Consider the following 18388-nt stretch of genomic DNA (forward strand, 5'->3'; position numbering starts at 1 on the left):
TCAGTTGTGTCCAACTCTGTGAATCCCAAGGACAGGGGAGCCTAGTGGGCTGCCGTCTATGGGGTCGCACAGAGTCGTACACGACTGAAGTGACTTAGCAGCAGCAGCAGCAGCAGCAGTGACCCCATGGACTGCAACCTGCTAGGCTCCTCTATTCATGAAATTATCCAGGCAAAAATACTGGAGTGAATTGACATTCACTTCTCCAGGGGATCTTCCTGACCCAGGGATCAAACCCAAGTCTCCTGCATTGTGGGCAGATTCTTTACCATCTGAGCCACCAGTTTATGTTGTAAACAGAGGGAATATAGCCAATATTTTAACAATAATCATAAAGGGAGTATAATTCATGAAAAAATAAATCACTATGTTATGTACTTGAAACTAACCTAATATCAGCTGTGTTTCAATTTAAAAAGTGCTGTTTAGGGAACAAAAGTTGATATTCCGAGTTAGGAAGTAGAAACTGGCAGACTCTAGAGATCAAAGTTTGTAAACCACTATGCCATCATGTTTGCTATAATCTATTGATTTAAGTAGTCATTTGGCCTATCCAGATTAGGCCTATCCAGATAGACTGCTGATGAATTTTTTCACTAAAGGATTTCCTGAAAATCTAGCATGGTCACAACCTATGACATAATTGAAAGACAGTAAAGTCACTAAATCCTAGTCATCAAATTCTTATTTAATACCTTGGAATTGCCTCCTCCTTTTCCATCCCTGTAGCATCTCTAATGTAACTTATAAAAAATTGGGTCACATGAGTCCCTAAGAGAGACATCTTTGAGTATCTAGTACAATATTTTCCCATTTCTAGCCCAGAGTATATGAACTCACTGGCAGAGGGAATAAATATGCAGTATGAAAATTGAAGGTAGTCCTACTAAGGGAGAAGTCTCAACTAACATCTGTAACAGGCACTGTAACATTTTAGTCTACAACCTAAATGTTCTTTCTTTCTTTATTGAACAAATATCAATCATGGTCACATTATATTCCAGGAAAAAATTGTTTTCTTATGTGCCTGAAAGACTTATGTTGCCTCTGATATTCTAACATATTCTCTATTCTTTGTGTCTTTCTTCCCCTTCTAACTTTCAGAAAGGAGAATATGAAGTGAATATTTTTTGCCAGCTTGAGTACAAAAATTTAGCCATTAGGTAGGGATACTCACAGGAAGTGTTTCTACTATGTTTGTTTTAACAAATAAGACCAAGACAATTTTAACGCTCTAATAAGTCCACAGAGAATTTCTATGAGGTAACCAATTAATGCCACAATGTGTTAGAAAGGGCCTTCTCTTTGACCAACTGATTCTCATAGTGTATTACTATAGTTCTACTTGCTAACTGGGGATATTATGAACAAGTATTGGACAGAATGTGGTAATTAGCTCCTTATGGAGATAGAGATCTCAATAACAAACAACGCATTGAGGTCATTCTTGATGCAAAAAGAAAAGACCATGTCATACTCACTGGGGACACACCTAAACTATCCAAGGCACAGGTGGAATTTTTGTGTTGAACAATGTATATAGCTCTCTTATACTGGTCTAGAGTTTGCAGAAAATGGAAGAAGAGCCCTGGGACATTATGATGGGGAAAATAATTTTGGCAAATTTCACCAGAAAGTTTAATAGAAGGTTCCAAGATGTGTCTGAGAGTAAAGACATCAGTATGTCACTGGGCATTAAATTCTCATTTGAAACAATATGAACATTTTATTTTTATTTAGGGAGTTTTATTTTCTTATTGAGAAGAGCAGTGACAATCTCATCATTTATCTTTACGTCAAACTTTTTAAACAGTAGGGTTTTTCATGGAGCTACTGATCTGTTTCCCCCTAGTTGTTAGTATTGGAAAATAAAAAAAACTGGTCAAATTATCAATGGGGCAATTGGATGCTGAAAAATGTAAGGATAAAAGTAAAGACCACAGTAAGAAGAAAGTAAGGCTGCAGGATAAGTTTTGAATTTTTTCATGAAATTTTTCATATTTTATGCAATACAAGAAAGAAAGATGACAAATTTAAATGGAATATGGAACATATGGAAACACAAAGTAATTTTACCTAGGAGGCACATGATGGTACAAAGGGGGCCAAGTTGCTATAAAGTAAGCTGAGATCATTATTATCAATAATTCATTAATGAACTATTTATTCATCAAGTCTTTGTATTTCACATATTCCATATATTTAAATATAGGTTATGTTTTGATGACACAGAAGGCGTGTGTTGTGGAATTCATCATTGAGGTTGTCTAGTCTATTGGAGAGATAATCAGGAGAAAATAAAGACACATGAAACAACCTCTAAATATACTAAGCTTTAGATACACTAGAAACAACAAATTCTCCCTAGACAGATTAGAGAAAGTTCAATAACTGGTGCCTGTAAAAAGCATGAAGAATGAGTGAGCCACAGATGAAAATTAAAAGATATTCAAGGCTGAGATTTCCCTCTGTCCCTTTCTATGAAGTCTTGAAATATAAAAGCATGTTTGGAAAACTGTGTGCATTTTAATGCAAATTCTGTGTTATTAAGATTTAGGTTGCAAATGTTGATAGAAGATAAAATTAGTTGCCTTTTTAATCAACTTAAGAAATTGGCTTTACTGTGTAGGTGATGAAACAAAATAATGAAAAATCAGCTTTTTTTCCCTACTTTTTGAGAAGGCAGTTTAATTATCCTATATGTTCTTTTCCATCTTTTCATTTTTTCCCAAGGTTTCTTTGAACACAAAATATCCCCATTTCCAAATTAAAAACAAAACAAAACCCAGCAATACCACTTGTTTGCTTGCATACCCCAAGGACTGTGGCAGCAGCCTCCCTATGGTTCTTTTGTAAAATATATAATGTAATGTAGTGATCTAAAGGGCCTTTATTTTCTTTCCTGTCCAAGTCTGCACATCCAAGTTCAAAATAAATTCCCTAACTCATTTCAACTGTCATCTCTCTGCCATGCAGCTATCTCAGATCCCAGGCTCTGTAAGTAGCAAAGCTTTTCCCCCTTCAGAATTCCCATATTCGTTTCATGGTGCTTCATGTTCTACTTTGTGTAAATGTCTCATCTCCAATAGACTATAAGCTACTCGTAACCAAGGAACTTGTCACTTCTTCTTTTATTTACCCACAGTTCTTAGGATAGTACCTGACATGTTACAGAAACTCCATAAATATTTGTCAAATGAATAAATCAATAGCTATATTTAAAGCATTTTTCCTATTTACCAATATCAATATAGTATACAATATCCCAGACTGGGTTAAGTACAGCCAACATTTTCCAAAATAAATTTATTTTCCAACTTCAGCTGCCACACAAGTTCTGAGGATGAGTTTGAAAAATTATGTGATATGTTGAAGCAGTTGGCAGGGAGGGTCATGGAATAACCATTGAATAATGTGGATTTTCTTTCTTTTCAGAAGCTCCGTCTTTCTTTGAATAGCTAATCACTGTTCTTTCTGAGGATGATCTTATAAAAGAGAAAATACTTAAAGAAAGAAGACCAGGAAGTTGGAAAGGTAGAGATTATATCCCAGGAGGAATAATACAGGAGTATTTGTTCTGGTCAAAAGCACAGTGTGTACTTTTTGTTTATAAAGTTTACAGATAAGGCTTCCATGGTGGTCAATGCGGGAGATGTGGGTTTGATACCTAGGTTGGGAAGTTCCCCTGGAGAAGGAAATGGCAACCCATACCAGTATGCTTGAATGGGAAATCTCATGGATGGAGGAACCTGGTGAACTACAGTTCATGTGGTTGCAAAAGAGACAAGACTTAATGACTAAAACCAACAAAAACAAACAACAGATGAGGTAATTCAAAAGTTCCATTTCAAAATTTTACTAGACCTTTGTCTAAGCAAAAGAACAAAAAACAGACATTTTGCTGTTTGTAGAGTATTTTGAGATCAATTATTGTTGTTTAGTTGCTAAGTAGCTTCTGACTATCTTGTGACCCCATGGACTATAGCCTACTAGACTCCTCTGTCCATGGGCTTTCCCAGGCAAAAATACTGGAGTGGGTTGACCAATAATAAAGCACTATTAAAATTAAGTTTAATTAGTGAGACAATGGAGAAAACTTCCCAATAATCAGAAAGAAAATGAGAAAGCAGCACTTTTTCTTCCAGTTTTACTGAAATATGATTGACATACAACACTATATAAGGTATATAGCATAATAATCTGATTTATATACATCTTGAAATGATTATCACAAGTTTAATGAATGCTCATCATCTCAAATAGGTAAAATCTTAAAGAACTAGAGAAAAATATTAATAATTATATTTTTTTCTAGTGACGAGAACTCTTAGGGTTTAATTTGTGTGTGCATGCTCAGTTGATTAGTTGTGTCTGACTCTTTGTGATCCCATGGGCAGGAGACCACCAGGCTTTGCAGTCCCTGGAATTCTCCAGGCAAGAATACCGTAGTAGATTGCCTTTTCCTGTTTTGGGGATCTTCCCTGACCCAGAGATCGAATGTGCATCTCCTGCACCTACTGCATTGACAGGTGGATTCTTTACCATTACACCACCTGGGAAGCCCATTGACTCTTAATAACCATCATATGTAACTTACAGCAGAATTAATTATAGTTTGGGGGATGACAGCAGTTTTTAATGAAGCATTTGCCTCTGCATTTAGAGAACAACTTTAGAGAGATTTTTCATCATGAAATGTTGAAGCAGGTTAACATTGTATGCTAGATTAATAGCAAGGGAACAAGTTTAGAAAATCCCTGAAATCAAATGACATCTACCTGGGAGTTTTCCAAAATAATTTAGAAGAGAAACTGGGGTTATTGTTATTGGTCACTTTGTTTCTTCAACAAGTTTTCGAGGACTAATATATACTAGACAATATGTCATATGTGGGTATGCAATTTCTGTCTCTGGTAAGTTATAATTTGTGGAATCAGAGATAAGCTTAAAATACTAATGGCAAAGCCAGTACAATTTTAATGATTGCGAAAGGCACCCAGATAAAATAATACAGAAAAATTAAGAAGTTGTAGGAAGGATCAATGAGTACATGCAATTTTGAGACTTTAAAGAAGGTTGCACAATTAAAAGAAGAAGAATAAAAGGACTTCTCTAGTGGCTCAGATGATAAAGAGTCTTCCTGTAGTGCATGAGACCCGAGTTCAATCCCTGGGTCAGGAAGATCCCCTAGAGAAGGAAATGGCAACTCACTCCAGTACTCTTGCCTGGAAAATTCCATGGATGGAGGAGCCTGATAGCTACAGTCCATGGGGTAGGAAAGAGTCAGACACGACTGACCAACTTCACTTCAAATATGCACTATTTCCAGATGTAGAGGATAGTATGTAAAAGGAAATGATTGTTCAAATTTTCTCTATGCTAAAGTTCATTTGAAGGAATATGTATATTGACCATTATGAGAGGAAAGGTATGTTTGGAAACAGTATGAAAGACAGAATATAATTACTTTAACTTCATAAATAATTGAAGGCCATTTATTTTTGTTAATAGGGTAGAATTTGCCCTATAAAAATACAACTCTACTGCTATTATGAAGGTGACAGAATGGGAAGAGGACTCCTTGGAGTCTATCCAATTAAAATAAATTTTAAAAAAAGCTCTTGTAATATTGCAGGTTAAGAGTTAATTTCTGGAAAAATGGGGAAAAAATGTATCATAGAAGTGTTACACACCCACACACACAAAAAAACTGATCCGATGTGGAGGATGAGAATTTTTGTGTGTCTAAATAGGCCCCAGAAGTATACAGCTTGCATGCCTAAGCAGCTTTGGAAACTTCTTAATGAGATACAGAACTTAGGTAAAGGAAGAGATTTGGGTGATAGGTTGGAGAGGATAAGAAGGTTTCAAATAAAAGTATGTAATCCAGTACCAGCAATAAGAACTGTGTCAGAATCATCAGGGAAAGTATCTGAGCCTCCTGCTTAAGAATTCAGAGATGGAGCCTGGGAACAACAGTCTGTTGGGTTTCCAAGTCAGGTATATCAAGAATAAGATATATAACCAAGTGGGAAAACAGTGAATGCTGAAAAAAATCTAATGCTAGAGTCTGTAGAGGAACCATACATTAATTCTAAAATAGTAGCACTAGTTGTAAGCCAAATTAATTTCAACAAATGACTGCATGGAAATGGGGTATGTTGTTAGTAATGAAAGAGAATTCTGTGTTTTAAGGACAAGCAACAAAAGGACAAATCAACTATTACTGACTGACCTAGATGAAGAAACTATTACAATCATGTGGGATGTAGATCTTCATACATTGGTGGTATTCCTTGTGGAATATATGTATCAGTAATATGGATAAAATTATGACCACTTAAAATCCCAATTAATGTAGATAAAAGGTTTTTTGAGGGTTAGATTATCAACAAACTAAGCAGAGATTGATTATAAAAGTCTACAAGCAGGGACTATATTTCTTAGGTATTTCTTAGGTGGCAGAAGAATAGACTTTCTTTGAGTAAATGTCTGTCCATTTCATTTGAACACTTGTCCCCAAATTCTCTGCTAAAATCATTTGCAGAAAATTAGCAATGTGGGCACATATTAATTTAGGATAAATTTTGCTTAGTTTATTGTAAAATGCTTTATTATTTTATTTTGGTTTCCTTTTTTCTCTCCCATACCAGTTGTTTCTCTTTCATACCAGACTGGTGACTTTATGAAGATTAAATCTCCCTGATTTCTTAGTTTCAAAGGACTCTTGACTTAATCATATTGACTTTATTCCATGGGATCAACTCTTCATGGCCAATTCCTCCTGTGTTACTGAGTTCTTCCTGCTGGGTTTCTCCAGTCTTGGGGAATTGCAACTTATCCTCTTTGTGGTCTTTCTTTGCCTCTATTTGATCATCTTGAGTGGAAACATCATCATCATCTCAGTCATCTGCTTGGATCAAAGCCTCCACACACCCATGTACTTCTTTCTCTGTGTCCTTTCTACCTCTGAAACTTTCTACACAATTGTCATTCTGCCCAAGATGCTTATCAATCTTCTCTCTGTGCTCAGGACACTGTCCTTTGTGAGTTGTGCTTCACAGATGTACTTCTTTCTTGGTTTTGCTGTCACCAATTGCCTGCTTCTGGGAGTGATGGGCTATGATCGCTATGCTGCTATCTGTCAGCCTTTGCACTACCCGATTCTCATGAGCTGGAGAGTTTGTGGGCAACTGGCAGTAACTTGTATTGTCAGTGGTTTCCTAATATCTCTATTGGGAACAACTTTGGTCTTTAGCCTCCCTTTCTGTGGCTCCAACAAGGTCAACCATTATTTTTGTGACATTTCACCAGTCATCCGCCTCGCTTATGCTGAAACCTACATTAATGAACTGGTCATCTTCATTGGTGGGGTCTTGGTCCTTGTTGTGCCCTTGATCTTCATCTTCATCTCTTATGGATTTATCGCCTCTGCTATCCTGAAGATCTCATCAGCTGAAGGCAAACGAAAGGCATTCTCCACCTGTGCCTCCCATCTCATTGTGGTTGTTGTCCACTATGGCTGTGCTTCCTTTGTCTACCTGCGACCCTCAGCCAAATATACATCTGGAAAAGACAGGCTGGTGACAGTGACCTATACCATCATCACCCCACTGTTGAACCCTGTGGTATACAGCCTCAGGAACAAAGATGTACAGCTGGCTATTAGGAAAATGATTGAGAAGGCTAGGTTAAGATTTTGTAATTATGTTAAGACTTTATAATTAATTTCTTTTTTCAATAGCACACACACATTTGGATCAAATGTACCACTAATGTTTAAGTCATGAAAGTTTCTAGTCTACAACTCTGTGGCCTTGGATGAGTTTTTTGACATTGTGAGGCTATAGTGTTCTTATGTAAAACAGACTTAGTAGTATGTTCATCTCAAGTCTTTTTGCCAAATTAAGGGCAAAAGTTTCCTCATCAAGGCAACTGTCACTAAAAGACAACTCTCCTACTCTTACTCTTCCTTCAGAGATAGTTCTCAAAAGGATCTTAACAAGCATTATCTCTTACCGTATGTTTGGCTTTCTAGCCACAAATCTCTGATTGTCCCTTTTGTTTAAGATTATGCCCAGCTGAAAATGAGTTGCTGAGGCCTGAATATAATGGGGATATAAGAGGAACACGTGATGGGGGGAAAATTTACTGTACTAGTTATTAGAAAACTATTTAGGTCATGACTTTAAGAAAACTATGGTTGTTCTCCAAATCTAAACTTTGTATATAGAATACAAGGATGATATAATTTTCCTTTTATACTTTGCAGGGTTTTTGTTTGCATCTAATGGATACGATGAATGTAAGCATAAGTAAAATGCAAAGCTGGATAGAACTTAAAACTCTTAAGACTTAAAAGTCAGTCTAAGACTTTAAGTCTTAAAGTCAATTTAAGACTTTACACATCTCTGCATGACCTTCTATTTCCTTCAGATTCTCAAAAAATTATATTTATAGGTGTCTTTTCGGACCAGCCATTTGAACTACTCCTTATATAACATAGGGAATGTGCTACATCAAAAAATACATCTACATGTGAAATAAATCCTTCAGTACACTTTCTGAAAATTGGCAGAAGACCCCAGACTTCCAAAAAGGCAAACTAATCTCCACAGAATGAAGTAGGGCAAAATATATGGAAAAATAGAGACAAAGGATTTGGAACAAGCACCTGTGCCTCGGAGAGGGCTCCATGAAGGAGGAAAGTTTCCTCACACTTGGAAACCCTCGGATGGATGGGGAAAGAGGACGCTGTGGAACCTCTGAGGAGAATACAGCAACAGGGGCTCAGAAGGCAAAATGGAGATAATTCATCACAGGGATTGTTGTTGACCAGCACTTTCCAGCTGAGATGCTGTTTGCAAGCCTGTCATGGCAAACAGGGACTGGGTGCTGAGGCACAGGGCTTCAGGGGTTGGACTTCAGGGAGAGGACTGGGGTTGACTGCCATGAAGATTTTCTGAGGGGGCTAATTTAACACAGCTGAAGGAGTCCAGAGAAAAGCCTGAGCCTGCCAGAGAGGCAAGAGATCATTGTCACAGGGACCCTGTCCCTTCACACACACAGATCAAAGGACCCTGCCTTTGCAAGTGCCATAGGTGGGATGAACCATGGTGTGGACTGCAACCTCAGAGGTAGACTGCCAAAGCTAGCATGAATGCCAGAGGTGGGACTACCTACGATTGCAGTTTGAGATACCAAAGGGGTAAATGCAGGTCAACTGGTCACTGCCAAAGCCAGGGCAAGTTCCCGAGGTGGGGGAAAAAATGGCTCTGTGGTTCCAACCCCAGAAGTAGCAGCTACCACCAACCCATTAGCAGGCACAGGTCATTCCCCACCCATTCCCGGGAACCTATGTAGCTTGGCTGTGTTGAGGAAGACACAACCTGGGGCCAACTTCCCTGTTGGAGCACATAAACCAACTTGAACTGTAGCAACTTCCCACAGGCTTTGGCTGCAGCAGGCACCATATGCACATCCCATTTGTGTCTAATGTATCCTTTCCTCTCCCCAGGCTGAAGGAGCAAATAAGCCCTCATACGCTGTCACTTTCACCTTTCTTGTCTGGGTAGGGAGCAGACATTGGAGGGAGGCCTATGAGCAAAGGGAGGGTGAAAAATCAAAGCTGGTCACACAGGCCCTGTGTGAAAAGGGTAAATTGCTTCTTAAGCTAAAGGTACAGAAAACTTACCCCTCAATTAGCCTGCTACTGTGGACTTTGGGAACAACTGTGGACTTTGGAAGCAAGTACAAGCTGGAGTAAGGCCAGATATGAGTCTGAGCTGACCTCAGGACATCCACAGCAGGTCCAGAAACCTTTATAGAAATACTAGAGGACTTCCTGAGTAGGCAGATTGGCTCATGCTTAATGTGTGGTTAGGAACATGGAGGACACAGAGGAATACTCTTCTCACTACCACTCTATCTCTCTATATATTTTATGTTTTTTTGTTTTTGTTTTTTATATTGTCCTATTATTCTTTTTTATTATTCCATTAATTTTTACTTTTAATTTACTTTTTCCTTTATAAAAAGCTTTTATTTTTACAAAAATTTATCTTTTCCCTCCTATTTTTATAGTACTCTTTAGTTATATTGCATTTTCCCACGTTATTGATTTTGTATTTTTGCTAGACTAGTTTTTAGTATTCACCTTCATTTATAGGTTTGATTATTGGCTTGATTGCTCTCTTCTCTGGTTTCTGTTTTTATTCTTTTTCCTCTCATTTCAATTTTGTGAGTGTATGAGTCTCTTTGGGTGTTCTTTTTTGATGAGTGTTGCTTTCACCATTTGCTTTGGGGTTTTATCTGTTTGTTCCTTTTTGTTTTGTTTGTTTACATGACTTTTTCCCCCCTCCTATATATCTTTCTCTTTATCTTTTGTGCTGGGTGGCTTGTGGAATCTAACTGCTAGAGTAGGGGGTTGGCCCTGAACCTCTGAGGTGGAAGACCAAGTCCAGGACATTGGACCACTGCATAACCCCCAACACCATGGAACATTAATTGGCAAGAACTCTTCCAAAGCTCTCCATCTCAACACTAAGACCAGGCCCCATCCAAAGTCCAGCAAGCTCCAATGCTGGACCCCTCATGCCAAACCATCAGTAAAATAGGAACACAATCCTTCCCATTAGTAGAAAGCCTGTCCAAACCCATACAAAATCCCCAGATATTCTAAAACAAACCACTGGATGTAGCACTACCCTTCAGAGAGACAAGATTCAGCTCCACCCACCAGAACACAGACACCAGTCCCTCCAACCAGAAAACGTTCAAAAGGTACTGGTCCAACCCCACCCACAAGGGGCAGACACCATGATTAAGAGGAACTATGGCCTTCCAGCCTGCAGATAGAGGACCCCAAATACACTAACTTAAGCAAAATGAAAAGACAGAGAAACAAGCAGCAGATGAAAGAATATAGTAAAAGTCCACAAGACCAAATAAATGAAGAAGACAGGGGCAGTTAACCTAAGAAAGAACTCAGAATAATAATAGTAAAGATGATCCAAAATCTTGGAAATAAAATGAAGGTACAGACAAATAGAATGGAGGCAAGGATTAAAAAGATACAAAAAATGTTTAACAAGGACCTAGAAAAAGGAGAGAATAGACAATCAGCAATGAATAATACAATAACTGAGATAAAAATACACTAGAGAGAAGCAATAGCAGAATAACTGAGACAGAAGAATGGGTAACTGAGCTGCAAGATAGAACGGTGGAAATAACTGAAACAGAGAAGAATAAATAAAAAAGAATGAAAGGAAATTAGAACGATCTCAGAGATCTCTGGAGAATTCTCTGGACAGAGGAGCTGGTGGGCTATATTCCATGGGACCACAAAGAGGCACAATGGAGCAACTAACACTGGAACAACATTAAGTACTCCAACATTCAAATTATAGTGGTCTCAGAAGAAGAAAAGGAAAAGAAAGGGTATGAAAAATTATTTGAGGAGATTATAGGTGAAAATTTTTCTAACATAGGAAAGGAAATAGCTACTCAGCTCCAGGAAGCCCAAGAGTTTCATACAGGATAAACCCAAGGGGAAACATGCCAAGACATGTATTAACCAAACTAACAAAAATTAAAACCAAAGGAAAAATGTGGAAAACAGCAAGGGGAAAGCAACAAATAACATATAAGGAGATCCCCATAAGGCTAACGTCTGATCTTTCAACAGAAACTGCAGTCCAGAAAAGAGTAGAAGGATATACTTAAAGTGATAAAAGAAAAAATCTACAACCAAGATTCCTCTATTCAGCAGGGATATCCTACAGATTCAAAGGAGAAATCAAAAGCTTTACAGACAAGCAAAAGCTAAGAGAATTTAGCACCACAAAACCAACACTACAACACAGGCAAAAGTAACTTCACTAGATAGGAAACACAAGAGAAAAAGATCTGTGAAAACAAATCTAAAATGATAAAGTAAATGGTAACAGGATTATACATACCAATCAGTTCAGTTCAGTTCAGTTCAGTCATTCAGTCGTGTCAGGCTCTTTGCGACCCCATGGACTGCAGCATGCCAGGCCTCCCTGTCCATCACCAACTCCCAGAGCTAACTCAAATTCATGTCCATTAGTTAGTGATGCCATCCAACCATCTCATCCTCTGTTGTCACCTTCTCCTCTCACCTTCAATCTTTCCCAGCAACAGGGTCTTTTCAAATGAGTCAGCTCTTCTTATCAAGTGGCCAAAGTACTGGAGTTTCAGCTTTAGCATCAGTCCTTCCAATGAACATCCAGGACTGATCTCCTTTAGGATGGACTGGTTGGATCTCCTTGCAGTCCAAGGGACTCTCAAGAATCTTCTCCAACACCACAGTTCAAAAGCACCAGTTCTTCTGTGGTCAGTTTTCTTTAGAGTGCAACTCTCACATCCATACATAACTACTGGAAAAACCATAGCCTAGACTAGACGGACCTCTGTTGGAAAAGTAATGTCTCTGCTTTTAATATGCTGTCTAGATTGGTCATAACTTTTCTTCCAAGGAGTAAGCATCTTTTTATTTCATGGCTGCAGTCATCATCTGCAGTGATTTTGGAGCTAAAAAAAAAAAGTCTGCCACTGTTTGTGCTGTTTCTCTGTCTATTTGCCATGAAGTAATGGGACTGAATGCCATGACCTTAGTTTTCTGAATGTTGAGCTTTAAGCCAACATTTTCATTCTCCTCTTTCACTTTCATCAAGAGGCTCTTTAGTTCTTCACTTTCTGCCACTAAGGGTGGTGTCATCTGCATATCTGAGCTTATTGAGATTTCTCCTAGCAATCTTGATTCCAGCTTGTGCTTCCTCCAGCCCAGAATTTCTCATGATGTAGTCTGTATATAAGTTAAATAATCAGAGTAACAATATACAGCCTTGATGTACTCCTTTCTTATTTGGAACCAGTCTGTTGTTCCATGTCCAGTTCTAACTGTTGCTTCCTGACCTGCATACAGATTTCTCAAGAGACAGGTCAGGTGGTCTGGTATTCCCATCTCTTTCAGAATTTTCCACAATTTATTATGATCCACACAGTCAAAGGCTTTGGCATAGTCAATAAAGCAGAAATAGATGTTTTTCTGGAACTCTGTTGCTTTCTCCATGATCCAACGGATGTTGGCAATTTGATTTCTGGTTCCTCTGCCTTTTCTAAACCCAGCTTGAACAACTGGAAGTTCACAGTTCACGTATTGCTGAAGCCTGGCTTGGAGAATTTTGAGGATTAATTTGCTAACACGTGAGATGAGTGAAAATGTGTGGTAGTTTGAAAATTCTTTGGCATTACCTTTCTTGGGATGGGAATGAAAACCGACATTTTCAAGTCCTGTGGCCACTGCTGAGTTTTCCAGTTTTGCTGGCATATTGATTCCAGCACTTTCACTGCATCATCTTTTAGGATTTGAATGGCTCAACTGGAATTTCATCATCTCCACTAGCTTTGTTCTTAGTGATGCTTCCTAAGGCCCACTTGACATTGCATTCCAAGATGTCTGGCTCTAGATTAGTGATCACACCATCATGATTATCTAGGTCATAAAGATCTTTTTTGTACAGTTCTTCTGTGTATTCTTGCCACCTCTTCTTAATATCTTCTGCTTTTGCTATGTCCATACCACTTCTGTCCTTTATCGAGCCCATCTTTGCATGAAACATTCCCCTGGTATCTCTAATTTTGTTGAAGGGATCTCTAGTCCTCCCCATTCTATTGTTTTCCTCTATGTCCTTGCACTGATCACTGAGGAAGGCTTTCTTATCTCTCCTTGCTATTCTTTGGAACTGTGAATTCAAATAAGTATATCTTTTCTTTTCTCCTTTGGTTCTGGCTTCTCTTCTTTTCACAGCTATTTGTAAGTCCTCTCAGACAACCATTTTGCTTTTTTGCATTTCTTTTTCTTGAGGATGGTCTTCCTCCCTGTTTCCTGTACAATGTCTTGACTTCTGTCCATAGTTCATTAGGCACTCTGTCTATTAGATCTAGTCCCTTAAATCTATTTCTCACTTCCACTGTATATAAGGAATTCATGATCTGAGCCATAGTTAGCACCCAGTCTTATTTTTGCTGACTGTATAGAGTTTCTCCATCTTTGAATGCAAATAATATAATCAATCTGATTTCAGTGTTGACCATCTGGTGATGTCCATGTGTAAAATCTTCTCTTGTTTTGTTGGAAGAGGATGTTGCTATGATCAGTGCATTCTCTTGGCAGAATTCGATTAGTCTTTGCCCTGCTTCATTCCATACTCCAAGGCCAAATTTGCCTGTTACTCCACGTGTTTCTTGACTTCCTACTTTTTCATTCCAGTCCCCTATAATGAAAAGGACATCTTTTTTGTGTGTTAAATCTAGAAAGTCTTGTAGGTCTTCATATCCCATCAGGAAGCTTTTATAACCCTCTTATCTTTCTCTATCAGAGGGCAGACAGATTGAAAACTATCATCACAGAAAATTAACCAATCTAATCATATGTACATATCAATAATTTACCTTAAATTTAAAGGCAAAAGACACAGATTAGCTGAATGAATACAAAATGAATACAAAATGAATACAAAATGAATACAAAAACAAGACCCTTATATATGCTGTGTACATGAGACCCACTTCGAACTGAGGGACAAACACAAACTGAAAGTGAGGGGCTCAATAAAGGTATTCCATGCAAACAGAAATTTAAAAAAAGGTGGAGTAGCAATACTCATATCAGATAAAATAGACTTTTGAAAAAGACCATTACAAGAGACAAGGAAGGACACTACATAATGATCAAGGGATCAATCCAAGAGGAAGATATAGCAATTATAATTACATATGCACCCCAAACAGGAGCACCTCAATACATAAGACAAATGCTAACAACTATTAAAGGGGAAATTAACAATAACATGATAATAGTGGGGGACTTTAACATCCCATTCATACCAATGGATAAATAATCCAGACAGAAATTTAATAAGGAAAAACAAGTTTTAAATGATAATTTGCACCAGATGCACCTAATTGATATCTATAGATGTTTTCCCTATTCCCTGGAGGTTCAGACAGTGAAGGTTCTTCCTGCACTGCAGAATACCTGGGTTCAGAAATCATAAAGCAGAAATAAATGAAAAAAAAAAAGTGAAGGAGACAATAGCAAGGATTAATAAAACTAAAAGCTGGTTCTTTGAGAAGGTAAACAAAACTGACAGACCATTAGCCAGATTCATCAAGAAGAAAAGTAAGACTCAAGTCAACAAAATTAGAAATAAAAAAAGACAAGTTTCAGCAGACAACACAGAAATACAAATGATTAAAAGAGACTACTATGAGCGACTATATGCCAATAAAATGAATAACTTGGAAAAAATGGACAAATTTTTAGAAAAGTTCAATATTCCAAGGCTGATCCAGGAAGAAATACAAAAGATGAACAGACCATCACAAGCACTGAAATTGAAACTGTGATCAAAATTTTCCAACAAAAAATGTCCAGGGCCAGATGGCTACACAGGCGATTCTACCAAACATTCTGAGAAGAAATAAAACAGATATGGTTCAAACTCCAGAAAATTTGCAGAGGGAGAAAAATGCCAAAAACCATTCTACGAGGCCACCATTACCCTGATACCAAAACTGGAGAAGGATACCACCAAAAAAAAAAAAAAAGAGAAAATTACAAGCTAATATCATTGATCAACATAGATGCAAAAATGCTCAACAGAATTCTTGCAAACAATCTAGCATACAATAAAAAGATCATATATCATGTTCAAACGGACTTTGTCCTAGGGATGTGAAGATTCTTCAGTATATAAATCAAACAATGTGATACTTCATATTAATAAACTGAGAGATAAAAGCCATATGATAATCTCAACAGATGCAGAGAAAGCTTTTGATAAAATTAGAAACCTATTTATGATAAAAACTCCCCAGAAAGTGGGCATAGAGAGAATATACATCAATATGGTAAAAGTCATGTATGACAAACCCACAGCACACACTATTTTCAGCAGTGAAAAACTTTAAAGCATTTCCTCTAAGATCAGGAATAATACAAGGGTACACAATTCCATTTCTATTATTCAACATATTTTTGAAAGTCCTGTGAACATCAACAGATGGTCAATACTGAAATCAGGTTGATCATATTCATTGCAGCTAAAGATGGACAAGCTCTTTACAGCCAGCAAAAACAAAACCAGGAGTTGATTGTGTCTTGGATCATGAACATCTTATTGCAAAATTCAGACTTAAATTGAAAAAAGTAGGTAAAACCACTACACTGTTCAAGTATGACCTAAATCAAATCCCTTAAGATTATACAGTGACAGAGAGAAATAGATTCAAGGGATTAGATCTGATAGAGCGCCTGAAGAACTATGGACAGAAGTTCATGACATTGTGCAAGAGATGGTGACCAATACCATACCAAACAAAAAGAAATGCAAAAAAGGCAAAATGGCTGTCTGAGGAAGCCTTACAAATAGCTGAAAAAAAAAAAAAAGAGCAGTGAAGGCAAAGGAGAAAAGAAAAGATAAAAGCATCTGAATTCAGAGTTCCAAAGAATAGCAAGGAGAGATATCAAAGCCTCCCTCAGATCAATGCAAAGAAACAGAGGGAAATAATAGAATGGGAAAGGTTAGATATCTCTTCAAGAAAATTAGAGATACCAAGGGAACATTTCATGCAAAGATGGGCTCGATAAAGGACAGAAATGGTATGGACCTAATAGAAGCAGAAGATATTAAGAGGAGGTGGAAAGAATACACAGAAGAACAATACAAGAAACATCTTAATGACCCAGGTAACCGTGATGGTGTGATCAATCACCAAGAGCCAGACATCTTAGAGTGCAAAGTCAAGAGGGCCTTAGGAAGCATCACTATGAACAAAGCTGGTGAAGGTAATAGAATTCTAGCTTATTAATTTCTTAAAAGATGATACTGTGAAAATTCTGCACTCAATATGCCAACTAATTTGGAAAACTCAGCAATGGCCATAGGACTGGAAAAAGTCCATTTACATTCCAATCCCAAAGAAAGGCAATGCCAAAGAATGTTCAAACTAACATACAGTTGCACTCATCTCACATGTTAGCAAAGTAATGCTTAAAATTCTTCAAGTCAGGCTTCAACAGTACACGAAATGTGAACTTCCAGATGTTCAAACTGTTTTTTGAAAAGGCAGAGGAACCAGAGATCAAACTGCCAACATCTGTGGGATCATCAAAATAGCAAGAGAGTTCCAGAAAAACATCTGCTTTATTTACTATGTTAAAGCCTTTGACTGTATGGGTCACAACACACTAAAAATTTCTTAAAGAGGTAGAAATACCAGACCACCTTATCTGCCTCCTGAGAAATTTGTATACAGGTCAAGAAGCAACAGTTAGAACTGGACATGGAACAATAGACTGGTTCCAAATCAGAAAAAGAGTATATCAAGGCTGTATATTGTCACCCTGCTTATTTAACTTATATCCAGAATATATTATGTGAAATGCCAGGCTGGATGAAGCACAAGGTGGAATCTAGATTGCCAGGAGAAATATCAATAAACTCAGATATGCAGATGACACCACCCTTATGGCAGAAAGTGAAGAAGAACTAAATAGCCTCTTGATGAAAGTGAAAGAGGAGAGTGGAAATGTTGGCTTAAAGCTCAACTTCAGAAAACTAAGATCATGGCATCTTGTCCCATCACTTCGTGGTAAATAGATGGGGAAACAATGGAAACAGTGAGAGACTTTATTTTTTGGGGCTCCAAAATCACTGCAGATGGTGACTGCAGACATGAAATTAAAAGACACTTGCTCCTTGGAAGAAAAGCTATGACAAATCTAGACAGCATCTAGGTTAAAAGCAGAAACATTACTTTGTGGACAAAGGTCCATCTAGACAAAGCTATGGTTTTTCCAGAAGTCGTGTATGGATGTGAGAGTTGGACTATAAAGCTGAGCACCAAAGAATTGATACTTTTGGGCTGTGGTGTTGGAGAAGACTCTTGAGAGTCCCTTGGACTGCAAAGAGATCCAACCCATCAATCCTAGCGGAAATCAGTCCTTACTATTCATTGGAAGAACTGACACTCCAGTTGAAACTCCAATACTTTGGCTACCTGATGCTAAAAGCTGACTCATTAGAAAAGACCCTGATGCTGGACAAGATTGAGGGTCACAGGATAAGGGGATGACATACGGTGAGATGGTTGGATGGCATCACCGATTCAGTGGACATAAGTTTGAGCAAACTCCAAGAACTGATGATGGATAGGGAAGCTTGGAGTGTTGCAGTGCATGGGTCTCATAGAGTTGGACATGACTGAGAGACTGAACTGACCTAAACTGAATAGATATGCAGATGACACCACGCCTATGGCAGAAGGTAAACAAGAGCTAAGGATCCTCTTAATG

The 18388-nt window shown here is 37.9% G+C and overlaps 1 protein-coding gene and 1 pseudogene across 1 annotated transcript; both read left to right on the top strand.

Moving 5' to 3' along the window:
• Positions 1–6767: 6767 nt before the first annotated feature.
• LOC138430021 (olfactory receptor 10R2-like) lies at positions 6768–7724 on the top strand. The gene has a single exon (XM_069571673.1). It carries the CDS (start codon positions 6771–6773, stop codon positions 7722–7724), a length of 954 nt encoding a protein of 317 aa, XP_069427774.1. The 5' UTR covers positions 6768–6770.
• Positions 7725–8695: 971 nt separating this feature from the next.
• Positions 8696–18388, top strand: part of LOC138437448 (olfactory receptor 10R2-like) — a 53068-nt pseudogene continuing 43375 nt past the window's right edge.

Source organism: Ovis canadensis, chromosome 1 (assembly GCF_042477335.2).
Source record: "Ovis canadensis isolate MfBH-ARS-UI-01 breed Bighorn chromosome 1, ARS-UI_OviCan_v2, whole genome shotgun sequence".
Classification (NCBI taxonomy): domain Eukaryota; kingdom Metazoa; phylum Chordata; class Mammalia; order Artiodactyla; family Bovidae; genus Ovis; species Ovis canadensis.

Excerpts from the sequence above, each read along its gene's own strand:
- LOC138430021 (XM_069571673.1), top strand. The coding sequence starts at position 6,771 with ATGGCCAATTCCTCCTGTGTTACTGAGTTCTTCCTGCTGGGTTTCTCC.